The sequence below is a fragment of the Panthera pardus genome, unplaced genomic scaffold (assembly GCF_024362965.1).
Source record: "Panthera pardus isolate Hobbes unplaced genomic scaffold, ASM2436296v1 HiC_scaffold_20, whole genome shotgun sequence".
Taxonomy (NCBI): domain Eukaryota; kingdom Metazoa; phylum Chordata; class Mammalia; order Carnivora; family Felidae; genus Panthera; species Panthera pardus.
The window spans coordinates 89,185,598-89,202,872 of record NW_026526766.1 but is presented as its reverse complement, the minus strand read 5'-3'; the positions used below and the strand labels follow the sequence as shown (position 1 = coordinate 89,202,872).

Here is a 17,275-nt window from a genome sequence, read left to right as displayed (position 1 = left end):
GCAGACTGACGTGAGGGCCGGGAAGCCCGTTAGAGAACGTTCGTTAAGCACCATCTCGGTGGAGCTGCAGAGGCTCCCGCAGCCCTGTCCACCACACCGCACTCAGGAGAAACAACGCCGAGCGCCGTCTCGTGCTGTCATGTGCCACAGCGGTAAGCCACGTGTTTCACGTGGACCGACTCGTTTGATTTCCTCTCGGGCCCTCCGACTTCCGCAGCTGAGCAAACAGGCAGGAGAGATTGTTTGCCTTCCCCTCGATCACACCGCCCGGTGGCAGACGTGGGAAGGAAGCCCAGTGCACTTGACCTGCACACTAAATGGCCTCTTTTGGGTGTCAGCAGGGTCTGTCTAGATCAGCCCACGTGACAGCTTCATTCACATCTTCCGCTAAACTGCCCTGACCCTGGCCCTGACTCGGCAGCCGCTCATCGGAAGGCACATTGTCGTTCGGACCTCAGGGCCCAGCCCGACCGTCACCCCTTCTCTGCAGCTTCCCTTTAGCCCCAGGTGTGATGGCAGAAGAAGGTAGATTAACGCCAGTGCCAAGTTCGCTGAACTGGAGGCGGCGCCCGTCGTGGATCCGGCTTTGACGTTAACCGGCTTCAAGCGATCTCGCCTCTGCCAAGTCCAGGCGAGGGCTTGGGCCGAGTAGCGACAGCTGCCCCTGGGAGGCACCCTGTGCCGGGCCTGTTGTGCAGCTTTCTCGGCGCACCGACTCCTCACTGCCACCCCGAGGTGGGGCTGTCGTCGTCTCCCCTGGGTTGGAGGAAACTGACCTTCAGAGAAGGTAGGTGACCAGGCTTCCCAGCAGCAGAGCTGAGACCCGAGTGCACCCGATTCCAGGGCCTCACTCTCAGGCTTCAAAGTCGCATACGTAGTTTCGTTATGACCACGTTAAAAATTCAGAAAGCCATAAATCTCTGCATATTCAACCTAGATGAACACCAGGGTCCTTTCTGGCTTTCTAAAAAATAAGCATGGGTAGACTTCATAGAGCTTTACCGGTTTGAGAGATAATAAAGTTGTCCACAAACCGCTACAGCCCAGTATAGGCACAAGCTGTGGGGGTGTTCGCTGTCTAAACGATTACAGGCTAGGGGAGAAGTGGACAGGAAAATACTGAGCTAATTCATATTCATAAAATGGAAAAGAAAAATTTTAACCGGTCAAAATTATTTGCCTCTCTTGCCCTGATGGTGGTCGTGAAATGCCATTTCCCACGGAAAAGTAGGACTCTTGGAGGAAACGGCTGACTCATGAGCTCGGGCAGGAATTGTAACAAGACAAGCCTGGAATGCCCTGTACCAGAAAGCAAGGCACAGAGACTAGAGTGTGCCGGAAGGACTCAACCAGGGAGATGCCCCCCGGCCACAGACAGGACGGTGTGAGCATCAGTAAGACTGTGAGGCTAATAATCGCATCAGATACAGATACATCAAATACGTTTCAGTCCACGAGTTTATAATGACGTTGGGTGGAAAACTGAGCCGTCTACACGGGAAGGAAACTAGTGAATTGATGCGTTGTTTCAAAAACTGGTAAATAAAGGGAAAGAACGGAGCATTTATCCTGCCTCTCCTCCTGCGTAATAAACTCAACCACTGAGTAGCCGAATCGTAGATGAGGGGAGGTTTCTCTTTATAAAAGTGTTCCAGCTGATAAATGAAGACGGAATGGTCACCCTGGTGTGTGGCCAGCACAGACCCCTGGTGAATTAATGGGTCAGCAGCTGCCAGCATCACCTACCGAGACACCCAAGCTTGCTTGCCTCCTGTTGGTAGACGGTGACACCGCCTGTGAACTTGTGGAGCCAAAAGAAATCACGCTGAATCTCCTCTCCTGCCAGTTTACAGGAAGTACAGAGTGAGGAGGAACGTGTAAAATACACCATGGGGGCACCATCAGCAAAATCCAGACTGTGGAGAACTCTATAGAAAAAAAACTGACCCAGTTTCTTCAACAAATAAAAGGGGACGGGGTGGGGGGGGCAGGGTGGCGATGGGGAACCTTTAGGTGAGCCTTATGAGACGTGTCAGCCCGTCACATGGTGTGGACCGTATTCAGATCCTGGTACAAGCAAACGTTCTTAAGAGTGGCATCTACGAGACCGTTGAAAATTTGAGCCCTGACCACTTCAGTTTTGATAATATTGGGAGAATTCTTGTTGATTGGGATGGGGGATGGCATCATAATCTTGTGCGTTTTGCTTTGTTTTGTTTTGTGCGCCCTTATGCTTTAGAGCCACAGAAGGAAAATGTTTACAGATGAAACAATGTTACCGCTGTTACCTGTTTCAAAATAACGCAGGAAAAGGGCAAAGTAGGTGGGGGTAGCGGTGAAACGGGGTTTTCCAGGAGCTGTAACTGTCGAACTGTGGGTCTGTGGAGGTTCTTTAGTTTATTTCACTTACCTTTGTATATGTGTTTAAATCTTCCATAATAAATGGGTTAAAGAAATTAAGGGGCGCCTGGGGGGCTCAGTCCTTTGAGCGTCTGACTTCAGTTCAGATCACGATCGCACGGTTCGTGAGTTGGAGCCCCACCTCGGGCTCGCTGCTGTCGGGGGCTGCTCTGGATCCCCCGTCTCTCCCCGCTCTGCTCCTCCCCCACTCGCGCTCTCTCTCCCTCTCTCCGGAGCAAATAAACATAAAAAAAATAATAATAATAACTAAGTTGCTCCCTCCAGAAGGGGGTGGTTTTGCTTTTGTTTTGATTTAATGGCACCTGTTACTGGCAAGACAGGAGTGAAATAGTTGCATTCGTACCTTTCTGGCTGGCATAACCCTTGTGGTTCACGGTTGGCTGGCAGATTGTATCAGAAGCCTTAAAATAGTTGTCCTGTTGGCCCCAGTAATTACAGTTCTGCAGGTCTTCAGGAAATAATCCCAGACGCAACGAAGACAGTGAACAAAAATGCACATTGTAGCGGCACCTGGGTGGTTCAGTTGGTTAAGTGTCCGACTTCGGCTCAGGTCATGTTCTCGCAGTTCGTGGGTTCAAGCCCCGCATCGAGCTGTCAACACAGATCCCGCTTCAGATCCTCTGTCCCCTTCTGTCTCTGCCTGTCCCCCACTCATGCTCTCTCAATCTCTCTCTCTTTCTCTCGAAAATAAACGTCTCAAAAACAAAAGTGCACATGGTAGGCATGTTTATATTAGGGAAAACTTAGAAGCAACTCACGTCCGGCAGTAGGAGAATGGTTAAAGAAATTATAAATAGACCCACTAAGTGGAATGCTATGCAGCCACCATTTTTGGAGACTGCACGGCGATGTGTAACGGGTGCCGATGTCAGAATTTTAAATAAAAATGTGATTTGAAATTATGTATGCGGTTTCAATTACAACCGTGTCAAAAATTCAGAAACAGTAGCTCTTTCTTTCCTCCGGTTTTATTCCAAAGTAATCGATTTACACCACTGTGTAAGTTTGATGCGAAACGATTACCACAGGAGGCTCGGCGAACATCCATCTTCTGGAATAGAAGTACCAGAAAGAAGAGGAAAAAGGGAGAGACTTCTCTCCCCGTAAAGAGAACTTGTAGGATTTGCTCTGGAAACTGCTAGCTGAGGTCATCGTGGGTGATGTTACCTGTAGTGTAACTGGACCGTTGTGCCCTTTGCTCGCCTACTGCCCCGCCCTCCGTCTCTGGCAGCCACAGGTCTGGCCTCTCTTTCTGTGGAGTCCATAGATCTTGGGTAGTAAAAAGGTTGAAAGGAAATACCCCCCCCCCCCCCCGAATGTTAACAGTTTAGAAGGGCAGACTGTGAGTGATTATTTTCTGCCTTTTTACTCCAATTTTCGATTTTCTATAGCAAGCTTATTTATTCGTTAACTTTTTAGTATTTGTTAGGTTTAAAGTATCAAAAGTCACTCTTCAAAACAACAAAAAAAAGTTTTCCATTTAAATATCTAGTGTTTTTAGTGTGTGTTCTCTTTGAATTCCATCTTAAGAAGCCTGAGAAATGACAGAGGCAGTTTATTGGTTAAAGTCAGCTAGACTTTGGTTTTTTTAAGGAAACAATTGCTTAGTTATCTCTGCTTATTAGCAAAGGGCGGTTGAAAACGGTGGCCCTGTTGGGAAAGGTGTGTTGGATTTCCACTGCAGGCCAGTGAGCGGCTGTTCATTCCAGTGTTTATGATTACAAAACCATTAATTTGATTCTTTTCTTTCCTCCCCCCCCCCCCCACTAGAGTGCACGTAAACTAGAGAGAGTCATTGCTCCTACCTTGGTGGTTTATTGACATCCTTAAATAGTGATTTCCAGGGATACAGGAAGTGGCCCATGAAATGCTACGTGGTATACAACATTTGAAAGTACTATACAGAAACGAGACGTTCTTATGAACACTCTCTCAAACGTGAATAAGGCTATCCTATCTTTTTCTTACACTGTTCATAATCCTGGGCCATTTTAAACATACGAAAATAGAGAGCTCCTCTCAGCACTTAGAAGTTACTGAAGGAACCGGATACTAGGAATGTTCGCTGCCCCTCCAGGACTAGTCGAGGAAAGAGGAGGGCTTTTGCTGTGGACAGTCAGTTAGAAGCTGTGGAGAACAGGGAAATAAGGAGAGGACGGCTGAGGGCGGCATCCACAGAAACAGAGTGCATGTTAGCTCGTGGAGTTAGGATTGGGGCAGGCGGGGGGAGAGGCGGGGGGCGGGGGGCGCCTGGGGGGCTCAGTCAGTTAAGCATCCGACTTCGGCTCAGGTCACGATCTCACAGTTTGTGAGTTCGAGCCCCGCATCGGGCCGCGTGCTGACGGCTCAGAGCCCGGAGCCTGCTTCGGATTCTGTGTCTCCCTCTCTCTGCCCCTCTCCCACTTGTACTCTGTCTCTCTCTGTCTCTCAAATAAATGTAAAAAAAAAATTTTTTTTTTTAATTAGGAAAAAAAAAAAAGGATTGGGACAGGGGGGTCTTTTGGGGTCCATCCTGTGATATTGGAGCCTCATCAAACAACCCAGACCGTGGGCCTGGGATGGGTCGTGTTGCAAGTACGCCTCTAGGGTCTCATCTAGGAAATGAACACAAGAGGCTTAGCAGAGCATTGGCAGAGTTACGTGAGCCCCTGAAAGCAAGGAAGGTGCCGCTTCTAGTCTTAGTGCCCAGCCCGTCCCAGCAAGCGCGGCGGGTTACTTCTTCCCTGGCGTTACAGGAAACTGCGTGTTTTTTTAGGTGTGTGGGTTTTCTTTTTTATCCACAGTACGTGCTTCGTTTCTAACAGAGTGAAAGCGCTTAATGGATTTCCAGGATCGTGTCCCTTTTTGGAGACAAAATTCAGCTACTTTCCATTTACCTCCAGAACTTACTTGGTATTGTGTCTCCGGCTACTACCAGCTATTATAAATAGATCGCTGAGCCAGGCGGGCATCTGGCACCTGCCTTTCATCTCTCTGTTGTCGTCCCTACATAATCCTTGTGCGTACGTGGGGCCACGAAATAACAGGCAAACAAATGTGTTTACCAGATCCTGGGATGCCAGAATCATAGACAGCCTTTGAACAGGATCACCTTAAGATAGAACCAAATAGAAGGGCATTTTATTTTATCCGTCAAGTAGTAAACATACGGAACTTATCTTGAGATTTAGAAGCCAAAAATGTGAATAAATTCGGCATAGGAGGGTACATGGAGCCCCGTCCATCCTGAAGCAACTGCGGGAGAGCCTTGTTCTCAGGGCTAGTTCGTGAACGTTTGAGGATGTCTTCCCTCAGAAGGCCCTCCGGCACGTCTCTGTGGAACAAGAGGGAGGGGGGACCCTTTCGTGTTCACATCGTCTTGCCCCGCTTCCTGCATTTGCGTGTTCAAGTGTAAGCTCTCATGCCCACCTGCACGTGTTTTGACAGGTGACCTTGGGAAAGGTGTTGAAAGTGATCGTCGTCATGCGGAGCCTGTTCATTGATCGAACAATAGTTAAGGGATATAATGAAAATGTCTACACGGAAGATGGCAAGGTAAGCGTTCTGGAGTCTTCTGTTCGGTTTCCCTTCATTTCCCGTATCCCAGAGCAGATGTAGTCCGGTCCCAGATGAATGACATTAGACGCCAGCAGTCATAGCCGAAATGATCAGCCAGCATAGTTTATCAGTGGGAAGATGAACGTTGCACAGAAAAACATCTCTCTCTCTCTCCCCCTGCATTTTTCATCATGCTTCTGCTTGTTCCTTTAAGCCTGATGCCCTTAGTTGAATTTCTAATTTATCACCTTAGACCCCAGTTGCCTCATTAAATGTGTCTTCTGAGGAAATGGATTTCTTTGTCTTTTTTTTTTTCCTCTTTTTTTTTTTTCCCTTTTTGCCTAGTAGTGCAAGCACATCAATAGCCCAGGGTTGGGCATTTTCGGCATCTTGCTTTTCCTAGAACCATGAGGAAACTTCGAGTTAGTTTGACACACAGCCTGCTTCTGATCTTTTTCCACGAAGCTAACGAGGGGCCCTGAGGAAGTCGCGTATCCACGGCAGTATCTAGGGAACACAGTAATTGAAAAAAGAGAAGTTATTTCCATGGGTGATTTGTTTCATAGACAGTTCACCCGTGTGAACCCCTAATTTCTCTCGACTGCACACTGTCCATATGGCTGTATAGCAAGCATCAGAGGATGCTAATGGGAGCTGACAGCCTTCGTTTGTGTTTGCTTCCGGAACGTAATGAGCACTGCTCCGCCTGAGATGCCCACCCGGACACACCCTGCCCACTTCTTTGCACTAAGCCTCTGTCTGCCCCTCTCTCCTGAGCTCTCCCTTTGCTTCGCGAATCCCCGTAAAAATTCTAAAGTTTGTTATGGTGCTAGCCCCGCCCCGTCCGACAGCCACATTATAATGAAGACAGAACGTTCTTCAAAAAGTGGCAAAGGTAGCTTAGCACATACCGGTGTGTTGCACAAGAGCTGTGTTTTGAACAAGTGACCCCACATTTCCACGTCCCACTCAAGTGTTGTCGACGAGGAAAGCTGCTCTCACTTCGGGGACTCTGCCAAGTTCTCGGATGTCTCCCCATTGAAAACAAAGCATTCCTCGAGGGGAGGTTTCTTGTTTCTCTTTCGGAAACACCAGAGTGACTCTTTAGAGCAGGTATGGAGAATAATGTGCGTCATCGGGGCGGGCGTGTGTATGATTTGTGATCCTGTGTACGATTCGTGGACTCTGGCGGCCGTTCTGACGAGCAGCTCCAAACTGGTTAGCCTCCGCAGAAGCAGCCCCGGGGCAGCACGTACCCTGGCCAGGAGCCCCCGCATCACTGCTCCTGGCCGTTGAGAGTTGTGGTTCTTGTTGCCTTTGTCCGAGGTTCACGACTCCGTAGTCACGGCTGGTGTGAAACGCAGCCCTTGCCGTCCAGGGTCTCACAGGTGCACTGGGGACAGAAGGCTAGAAACCTAGAAAGCTAAGCAGCAGTAGCGACCATGTGATAAGAGATCCAGACTCAAGAGAGGAAGGAGACATTCTCTGATGTTAGATTCTGAGGAGTGAGGTTTTACCTGCTTTGCCTGATCCCTTTCACGTGGCATTTAACTGCCCCGTTCCGGAAGTGTCCTAAATAAGACCCGGAACGCACTTGGCACTTTGCCACCTAGTCCGTACTCGGTAGATAACTAACGTCATTCTTACTCTGCACCTAAACAAGGGACTTAGAAAACAGTCGCGAATGTACGTCTCTAGGATTTCTCTCTGGTCGCTCCTCTTCAGGGGCTTCCGACCGTCCCCCCACGCGTGGTTTTGTGTGTCAGCCCACGAGGATCGCTCGCGACCTGTGTCTAGGTGGGACCTCTCCTCCCCGGGTGCACCTCACATTCAGCCTGTCACGCTTCCTCCCGAAACTTGGTTTCCCACTGCTGTTAATCGTACCCCACCTAACCACTGAAACCGTCCCCTCCCTCAAATCTAGTGGATTCTGGCGATTCTCCCGCTTAAATCTCTCCCAGGTTGGGCCCCGCCTGTCCTTCCGGGTTCTCATTTCTCAACGGAGAGAGTGCACTGGCCTCCTCGTGCCTTGTCTCCAGTCTTATTTCCCTCCCACGGCCTGTCCTTCACTTGGCTTCCAGAGTGGTCTTCCCAGGATACACAGCCAAGCACATGACTCCTTTGCACCACCCCGCATTGCCCAAAACAGACGGGAAAGTAGACTAGTAATAGGTGTTGGACACGAAGCAGGCCACAGTCAAAATGTCTGAGAAACACAGGGTTAGGGAATGGTCAGTAGGTGTTTTGACCGTAGAAATTCTTAGAAGCTTTAGTTTGCTGAGTGTCTTACGAATCTCCCTAGAGGAGGACATAGTGTGTGATGTTTTCCCAACTTATTTGAACCCCAAATTCATCGTTTCTCCCTTTACTCTCAGAGTACATTGTGACAGTGGCGTTGACCAGCAATGCTTCTGAAAACCCTGGCTTCTAGAATAAAATCCAAGCTCCTTAGCAGTGCATAGAAATGTCGAGTGATGCGGCCCCTGCCTTCGTGACCTCGCCTGCCGTCCGTCTCCATACGCAAGCTTCATCTTCCAGCCTTTTGTGCCGCTTGGGGCTCCCACGACTCTGTCGCCTGTCTGCACGCTCTGTGCCCTTGGCCTGGGATGCTTTCTCCCCCTTGTCCACCTGACAGACTCACTCTGCCCTTCACACTGACCTCCTGCCATCCTCTTTCTCTTCCTGTCCCCATTTTCCCAGGAGCCTCTTGTGCGAGCATGGGCTCTGGAGACACAGGCCCAGGTGTGCGTCCGAACGCAGCACAGGCTAGCTTCCTCGTGAACACGACCGTAGCGTTTAGAACGGTCTTTGTCCAGGATTAGAAGTAGCACCTCCTGGTTATTTGTTTACGTTTCTATCTTGCAATTGTTAGAAACACCAAGAGGATTCCATATGTTGACCTTGTAGGACACGTGTCCTACTGAGCAAACTTGGCCCACGGGGGTAATAGAGTCCTAGGTTCTGTCTAAGTCAGACTCGTTCAGCAGATGAGGAGACTGAGCCCCGGAATGGTACAGCGACTTGCCCGCGGTCACACCACGCCAGGCCTCAGACCCCGTCTGCCAGGAGCACCTCAAGGGGCCCAACTGTGTCCTGTGACTCTGTCCCGGGGCTGTGCCTCGGTGACCGGAGAGCCGGAGAAGCCCGGTAACATACGGGAAGGGATAGCCGGAGAAGCCCACGCGGGATGTGAAAATGCTTCAGCGGGGATGGAAAAGTGGCGAACCAAACATCACAACAGGACCCAAAGAAGCAGCAGGGAGTGAAGTCATAAGTAAATTAGAAAATGAAGGAGGTACACACACGTGTGCACATGGCACGTGTCTTCCTGATGAGAGATTAGCGTGGGCTCCCTGCTCATCAGGACCCCGAGTGTGTGTCTGGGAAGCTGAATTCAGCTATGATTCACATCACAGATGCGATACTGGAGGCCTCTCGCCGCGTTTTACAGCTGCGCACATCGGCCCAAGTGGTCAGCAGGGACCCTAACGCTGGGGAGAGCGAGATCGAGAGGACCGAGTCGCTGGTGCTTTTAAAGGTACATTCACCTCATCTGGCCGAGATGCCCTCAAACGGCTGGTCTGCCCGGAATCGAATCCTAGCCAATTTGATTAGCCCCTTCTTTTTTTCAGAGCACTTTACAAAACCATGCAGACGTTATTAGCGTTCTATTTTCAGTACTGATGCTGGTGGATGTGAATCTATATATATATTTATATACACGTAAGCATTAGGGTAATTAATGTGTGGAAATGTCTCGCCTACCCCAAACAAAATGTAACCTTTGGAAGGAGCCGTGGGAGCTTGGGGTGTGGTCGGCAAGAACAGATTGCTGCCTGCAGTTTTGCTGTTCCAAACCTGCAGCCCTGCGTTTGCTGAGCTGGTGCCTGGGTGCTGGCCTGGGGGTAATCTGCTGCAGTCGCAGCACAGCCACTGATACGGTGGGTGTGGCTTGGAAAGCCACCGACTTGCTGGGGCCTGAACCTCTGCGACCGCAGCAGGTCTGTGTCCCCCAGACCCCAAGCAGCCCGCACGTCCTGAAAAGTTTAATTGTCCCTTTTGTTGCAATAGTGGCCCAGCGCCACCCTCTGCACCCCCCCGCCCCCCCCCCCCCCCCACCGCCCTCATTTCCAGACCGGGCAGGTTTTTTCCCATCAGAATCCCTGCAAGGCTGTCACTTTGCATCTTGCAGTAACCACCGGCCACCACTGCCCTAATCGGTCTGCCTCTTTACCTGGGATGCGTATTTTTGATATCAAGCTCCTGTACACTCATTCCTCTAATAAAATACAAAAATGCTTTTAAAACTTACCAACCCGCTATTCACGGTAACCAGGGAGGAGCGGAGAGCCATGACTCAGCATGTTAAAAGGCAGGTTTAAGTTGAATACCTGGCCATTGTCCTGATTTTACACCCGTCAGACTTAACTGAAGAAATAGAAGTGTCTCGGTTGAATTTATCTTATTAGGGGATTTAGGTTATGTTAATGCTATAGCTTCATTAATTACCCCATATCAATAAAAAAGGCAGCTTTTAGCCTCCTAGCGAAAGAGAGGGAGAGAAATAGTAGTATCAAAGGGAACCTTCAAAGACAGCCAGAGCTGTCTCCAGGGTGATTTCTGATCCCTGCATTCTTCCCACTTCAAAGTGGGGTGTGTGCGTGGCAGCGGGGGGGTCGAGCGGGCTGGGGAAGCTGGAATCTGATTTCTCTAATAAGTGTTGGCATCGGCCCCGTTTGATATTAGATGCAGGGAACATTTTGATTTGTTATAGCCTTTGAAATTGTTCAGACGACCTTCAGAAAAACGGCCTCTTGTTGCTTATGGGGGAAGGGGGGAAGCCGGGGAAGGGGATCCGGTGTAATTCGCATGCAGAGGGTACCCCGGAGTTGTGCTTTCAGCAGTTTTTGGCAACAAACGTCTGTCCTGATGGCAAGTGAAAAGTTGAGCGGCAGACCTGTACCGCCACTCTCTTTGGGAAGACTTGCCCCCCTCGTATTCTCCGGGGAAGAGTGGGCACATTAAGAAGGGGACCACGTAGAAGCTGATGGTTTGGAAAACCGGGACAGTCACGGAGAAGTGTAGGACCACTGCTGGCCTGTGGCCCTCCACCCCCCCCAGACTCATCACCTGTTGACCTGGCAAGGTGAAGCTGCTAATAAATAAAAGCTTTAAAAGTTGGAAGACCCTCGTGAGGCTTTCTACGTTTTCTTTGGAATTGTCCATTTTAGATAATTTATAGTATCTTGTACTGTTTTTTTGGAAATGAAGAATTGGTAACTTCCCGATAAGCTGCCAGAAGTTTTCACTTCAGTGGCGATGACTGTCACACGAGCAGGCCTCGAAGCAGACTTGTCCTACTGAACTTCGCAAGAGTGTGCCCCCCGCCCCCCGCAACAGCCACGACAGCTCAGGGGTGCTAGCAGTCGGCACTCCTGGATTCTAGCCGATAGGCGGTCCTCCAGGTTGACAGCTGGGCCTCTGGGGGCAGGCCTGGTTTTGAATTTTCCACCACATACTCATTGTGTGGTGTTGGGCGGGTTACTTAACTTCTGTAAGCCTCAGTTTCCTCCTCTGTGAGTCGGGAATGGTTTTATCATCCTCGTCCGGAACTCTGGAAGCATTTAGAAAGGTCACGCAGGTATCGTGCGGACCAAATGCATGGTCCTTCGCGAATGGCGTCTGCCCTCGCTGGGTGTGCTAGAGGTGCCGATGGCGGGGGTCAGTGACATAGCTGCTGTGTCCTCGCCTTCCGATGTTGGGCGTGCTGAGTGTTCTCTTTGGTAACTCAGCTGATTGTCACCATTCTCATTAGTCGAGAGGCCCTTTGACGTCTTGATGTCGAACCTGAGAGCAGATGTGTCTATGCTGGAGCAGTTGATCGTCTGTGGGGTTTGTTTCCATTTTACCCAAGAATAGAGCACCCTCCTACCCCTCAAATACTCATTCCAATCCCCAGAGGCCCAGAGGCTACTCCTAAGGCTGCAGATTCAGCCACCAATTACCATAAAGTTGGCTTTTCCATTTTAAGGTTTTTCTAATGCTCGCCCAGAATACTGAGGGGTGCTTTAATTTCTTTCCCTGTAGTGCAGAATAATTTCCCATTCATCAGGCTGAAAGTTTACAGCTTCCAGAAGGCTCCTTTTTGAATATCACAGCCAGTAAAAAATTGGTAGCCATGCCTGCCTCTGCAGCAAATAAGCTGAAGCTAATAAATATTCACTTGGATCCGTCCTGGTTCCCTGAAATGAATTTCTGAAATCTTCCTGGCCCCGAGGAAAGGCAGGGCACTGACTCCAGAACACTCACTTCAGTGGCTTTCTTTGGCATAAATCTAGCAGAAAATCAAGTTACAAACTGCCTGCTGTGCCTTTGCAGCAACGCGGGGACCCATTGTCATCGGATCCCTTTCTTACCCGTGTGCACCTGTTACATAGGCTGTATCGCCTGACATCCTTCGTTCCCAGACGGTTGGAGCTATTCCCTAGGGTCCTGAATAATATATTTAAACCACCTTTCGAAAAGAGCAGCGTGCTCACTTTGAATGAGCATGGTGTGTTTTGAGAAGCCACAGGCTAGAGAGTCCACCTCTTAATTAAACTTGTGCGTATTTCTCCCTAGGTAATTTCTCCACTAAAACAGTCTGCAGATACCGAAGAGTTTTTTTTTTTTTTAATTGTCTCTTTTAAATAAAAACTAGAACTTTTTGGTTTCTGTGCAGCTTCTTCCTTGTCTCTCTTTCCATGGCCCCGTGTTTATGTCTTAGTCTGCCTACGTCTGATGGGAACGGGCAGGCAGGAGGGATAAACCGTGGAGAACCTCGGAAGAAACATCTGTGGGCTTCAAATGGAAGGAGAACGGCATCAGTTCCAAGTGGAGACACTGATGCTTTTCTCCCTAAAATGTAGATTTAGAATCTTTGGCATCTCCCTGTCGTCTTGGCAGTGATTTGGTAGAGCTAAGAGCTACAAAAAAAAAAAAAAAAAAAAAATCATTCTTATTCGTTCTGCCCTCTCTGAATAATCTTTAAGTGCAGGATTTTAAAGCCCTGGGCTACACTGTGGCCCTGAGAACCCAGCAGGGACCTGACTTCCCCTAGACACGACCGGCTGGCCGGCCGCTTTTCTTCCCCACAATGGACAGTGTGGGGAATTCATTTCGTAGAGTTCTTCTGAGGTTTCCTTCGGAGTTACCTGGAGGTGACATGTCACTTTTCCCCCTACAAATTGCTAACCTGCCAAATTAAAATTCTAACGCCTAAAGATTTTTTTTTTTTTAATCAAGTGGTTTAAGTGGAGGTGGGGGGTGGGCAGGGGACAGTGACTGAACATTGATACCTCCTTTCTGGAGAGCAGCTGAGCCAGAGTAGAAGGAGCAGGGTCAGTTAGGGGCGTCTGTGGAAACCGGGAAGGAGCTGGTAACAGCAGAGGGAATGGGGAGGGGTGGGCCAATTCGAGTGAACGTTCAGGCGGTGTTCTTCCAGTCCTTTTCCTGGGCTTGGGTCAGCTGAGCCTGCCCTCTCCAGCAGGAGCCACGCAGGGGGTCAAAGGGCTTCCTCAGAATCCTCTCCGCCTCCTCCTTGGCCTGAAAGTTCTCAAACACGGCAAAGTTTACATGAAACTACTTCTGAACAGGAAGAAGCCGGGGAGAACCGAATGTATGCCAGCTCACAGACTACCTTTTGATTTCCAAGGACCATTTTCAGAAAAGCAGGTTTTGGTGTTTTCCTCAGAACAAAACAAAACCCTGAAGTGGTCCAGCCAAGCAAAACACTCCACTCCCTGTCTTCTTAGAGGAATCGTCCCATCTGATTGCTTCTCTTGTTCCCAGGTGCTCCAAAATCAATAACACAACCTATAGGCCATGCAGTCATATCTCAGGCTTCTACCTTGACCAGCGGCCAACCCCAAAGGCAGGTTCCAAGAGGCCCATTGGCCAGCTGTTTCAGTTTGTTCAGCTCTTGAACTCCTATATTAGAGTTGGAGGGGGACATACCCAGGGGACATACTGACAGCCCGTCTTTTAATCTGCACTGTCCTTGAGCCAGCACTGTGTTGGGGGTCATTGTCTTTTTGCTATACTTAATTTGTTCTGAACTCATGAAACAATGAGAATGCATTGACTCGATTCATCGTAACAAAACTGTAAAACAAAAATCCTTCTGATTAGAATAAGCCACCGAAGTGCCCTGTGCAAGATCAGGTAGAGCCAGAGGAGGACTGGCCTGGGCTTACTCCAAGCCCTAGCCGGGATCTCCTGCTCCCTCGTTTGTGAAGGAGGGGTGTGCAAGATCAAGGGTCCCTGGCCTGACCGGCCACCACAGTTGTGTCACCGTTTGGGAAGCAAAGCTAAAACAGACAGACAAATGAACAGATTCTCAGGCCCACTTGTAAAACTGCTAATTCAGACACTCCTGGGGAGGAACCAAGGAATCTGTACATCAAAAACAAAAAACAAAAAACAAAAACAAGCCCTGCAGCTTCTGGCTTCAGCCAAGTTTGAGCACCACAGGGGGAGACCATCCATAAGTAAGCCCCTCCAGATTACCACAGGCAATCAGATGGCTCTGAACCATTGTCTCATTCTGGAAAGCAAGGTTGCTAGTGGGACCAGCCACACTGGCTTATTCCAGGGATTAAGTGAGAGTGCATATGGGGGGCCCAGGGTGGTGCTTGGCATGGAACAGGTCCTCAGCAGCTGGAAGCTGCTAGCTTTCCTCCACTCAGCAAAGACCTACTGATGTCTAGGACATGCTAGGTCCCACATCAGGACAACATGAGCAAAAGAACGTTCCAGGCTGGGGGCGCCTGGGTAGCTCATTCGATTGAGCGTCCGACTCTTGATTTCAGCTCAAGTCATGACCTCACAGTTGATTGGATCGAGCTCCACATTGGGCTCTGTGCTGATAGCTCAGAGCCGGCTTGGGATTCTCTCTCTCTCTTTCTCTCTCTCTCTCTCTCTCCCTCCCTCCCTCCCTCCCTCCCTCTCTCCTTCTCTCCCTCTCTCCCTCTCCCTCTCTCTGCTCCTCCCCTGCTCTCCCTCTCTCTCTTAAATAAACTTAAAAAAAAAGTTCCAGACAGTTTTAAGCACAATGAAAATTTCAAATTTTTAAAAAGACCAAGAGAATCAAGATAGCACGTGTGGAAATAATATCTTAGACATGGTAACTGGGATAGGACTCTCTAATAAGGTGACATTTGAGCTGCGGAGAGCTACGAGGAGCCATGTGAGGATTTCAGGCAAAGGGTACAGCAAGTGTAAAGGTCCTGAGGCAGGATTGACATTGGCATTCAAGAGAACCATGGTAGGAGTCCAGGTTAGAAGAATGAGCCAGAAGCTCAGTTCATGTGGCCTTGGATGCAGCAGGTGGCTCCAACTGACTTCTCTGTGTCCCTTCTGTTGGCTTCCTTAAATCACTGACAGGCTGAGAAAGATGAAAGTCAAGCAGGACATTTGAGATGCCTGTGCAATGCCATGGTTCTGTTATTCCGTAATCACATTTATTATTTCAAGCTGACAGGTATAGCAGGGGTTACAGCGTCATCTCTTGAAGTCCAAAATTCTAAAAGCGATGCTGATGATGCTTTTCTCTCTTTCCCCTCCAGCTTGATATATGGTCCAAATCCAACTATCAAGTTTTCCAGAAGGTAAGCTTTATTTTTTGCTTCTTACTCATGAGGCAGTAAGAGAAATGTGAATGCTTTAAAGTATAAACATTGGTCTTAAGTTAGAGGATTGTTGTGTGTGTGTGTGTGTGTGTGTGTGTGTGTGTGTGTGTTTAATGAAAAAAGCCAGACACAAAAGGTTGCTCACGATACGATTCCACTTATATGACATTCTAGAAAAGAGAAAACCTTAGGGACAGAAATCAGACCAGTGGTTTCCAGGGGCTAGGAGTAAGGGCAAGAGATTGTCCCCAAAGGGGCAAGAGGAGATGTGTTAGGGTGATGGAAATATTCTGAATCTTAATTGTGGTGGTGATTGCACACTATTATGTTTCCAAACTCCTGGAACCGTATACCTACCCTAGAGGAAGACCTGCGTTTTCCTTCCTATACAGGGGACACCCCAGTCCTTCCCTCCTATGTTTGTCTCCAGTGAGTCGCCTTTACTGGGCACATGAAACACTTCACTTCTGCCTCTTCTGGTCACCAGACGTGTGGGGGTTTGCCCCACGATAACAGGCAAGTCCCGGACCCCAGCTGGGTGCCCTACAGCTTAGCTCAGTCTGACACTGTGTACCTGGAGATACCCCAGTGACAAGTTTGGGTTATCACCCGTGCTTCTGTGCTACCAGCCGTAGATTAGAGGTTCCCCAGCGCCCATCTGTTAATTCGCCAGAGCAGCTCGCGCAACTCAGGGACATGCCTACTTAGCTCCTCCCAGTTTATTAAAGGACCCGAGAAAGGATACAGGTGAACAGCCAGATGAAGAGGCACACAGGGCAAGGTCTGGGAGGGTCTCAAGCACAGACGCTTCTGTCCCTGTGGAGTGGGGGCACATCACCCTTCTGGGGTTGTGTTGGCCAGTCTGGAAGCACCCCGAGCCCTGTACTACTGGGATTTTAAGATTTTCTTTTCTTTTCTTTCTTTCTTTCTTTTTTTTTTAATTTTTTAATGTCTATTTATTTTTGAGACAGAGGGAGACAGAGCACGAGTGGGGGAGGGGCAGAGAGAGAGGGAGACACAGAATCTGAAACAGGCTCCAGGCTCCGAGCTGTCAGCACAGAGCCTGATGCGGGGCTCGAACCCACGAACCGTGAGATCGTGACCTGAGCCGAAGTCGGATGCTTAACCGACTGAGCCACCCAGGGGCCCCAAGATTTTATTTTTAAGTAATCTCTACACCCAGCGTGGGGCTCGAACTCACAACTCTTGAGATCAAGAGTCCACCAACTGAGCCAGCGCAGCGCCCCTGTGCTGCTGGGAGTTCATGGAGGCCCCCTCACGCAGACATACTCGATCATTAACTCTGTTTCCAGCCCCACTCCCTTTCTCTGGAGGATGGGGGAATGGGACGGAAAATTCTAAGCCTCTAATCACTCTGATCATGGCTTGGTCTTTCTGGTGACCAGCCCCCATCCAGGTGCCCACCCATGGTGCCCTCATTAGAACGAGGGATACCCCTAGCACTCTGTCGCTTAGGGTTTCAGGAGCTCTATGCCAGGAACCAGGGACGGAGATGAAAAAAATACATGTATTTTTTCCTGTTCTCTCACACCTACAAAGGGTGAGTTTTGCTGTACAGAAATCAGACCTTAAAAAAAAAAAAAAGAAAAAAGAAAAACACAGAGGCTTTTGAGTTCCAAGCTAACCCA

The 17,275-nt window shown here is 49.3% G+C and overlaps 1 protein-coding gene across 7 annotated transcripts in view; it reads left to right on the top strand.

The window, feature by feature from the left end:
- Positions 1-17,275, top strand: part of MED27 (mediator complex subunit 27) — a 240,810-nt gene that overhangs the window by 164,102 nt on the left and 59,433 nt on the right. For 5 of the 7 annotated variants that reach the window (XM_019420766.2, XM_019420762.2, XM_019420767.2 and 2 more), the window contains exons 5-6: positions 5,848-5,955; positions 15,564-15,605. In XM_019420766.2, coding sequence (XP_019276311.1) covers positions 5,848-5,955; positions 15,564-15,605 — 150 coding nt within the window. The remainder of the gene's footprint in view (positions 1-5,847; positions 5,956-15,563; positions 15,606-17,275) is intronic. The other 2 variants (XM_019420764.2, XM_019420769.2) reach the window with 1 other exon arrangement.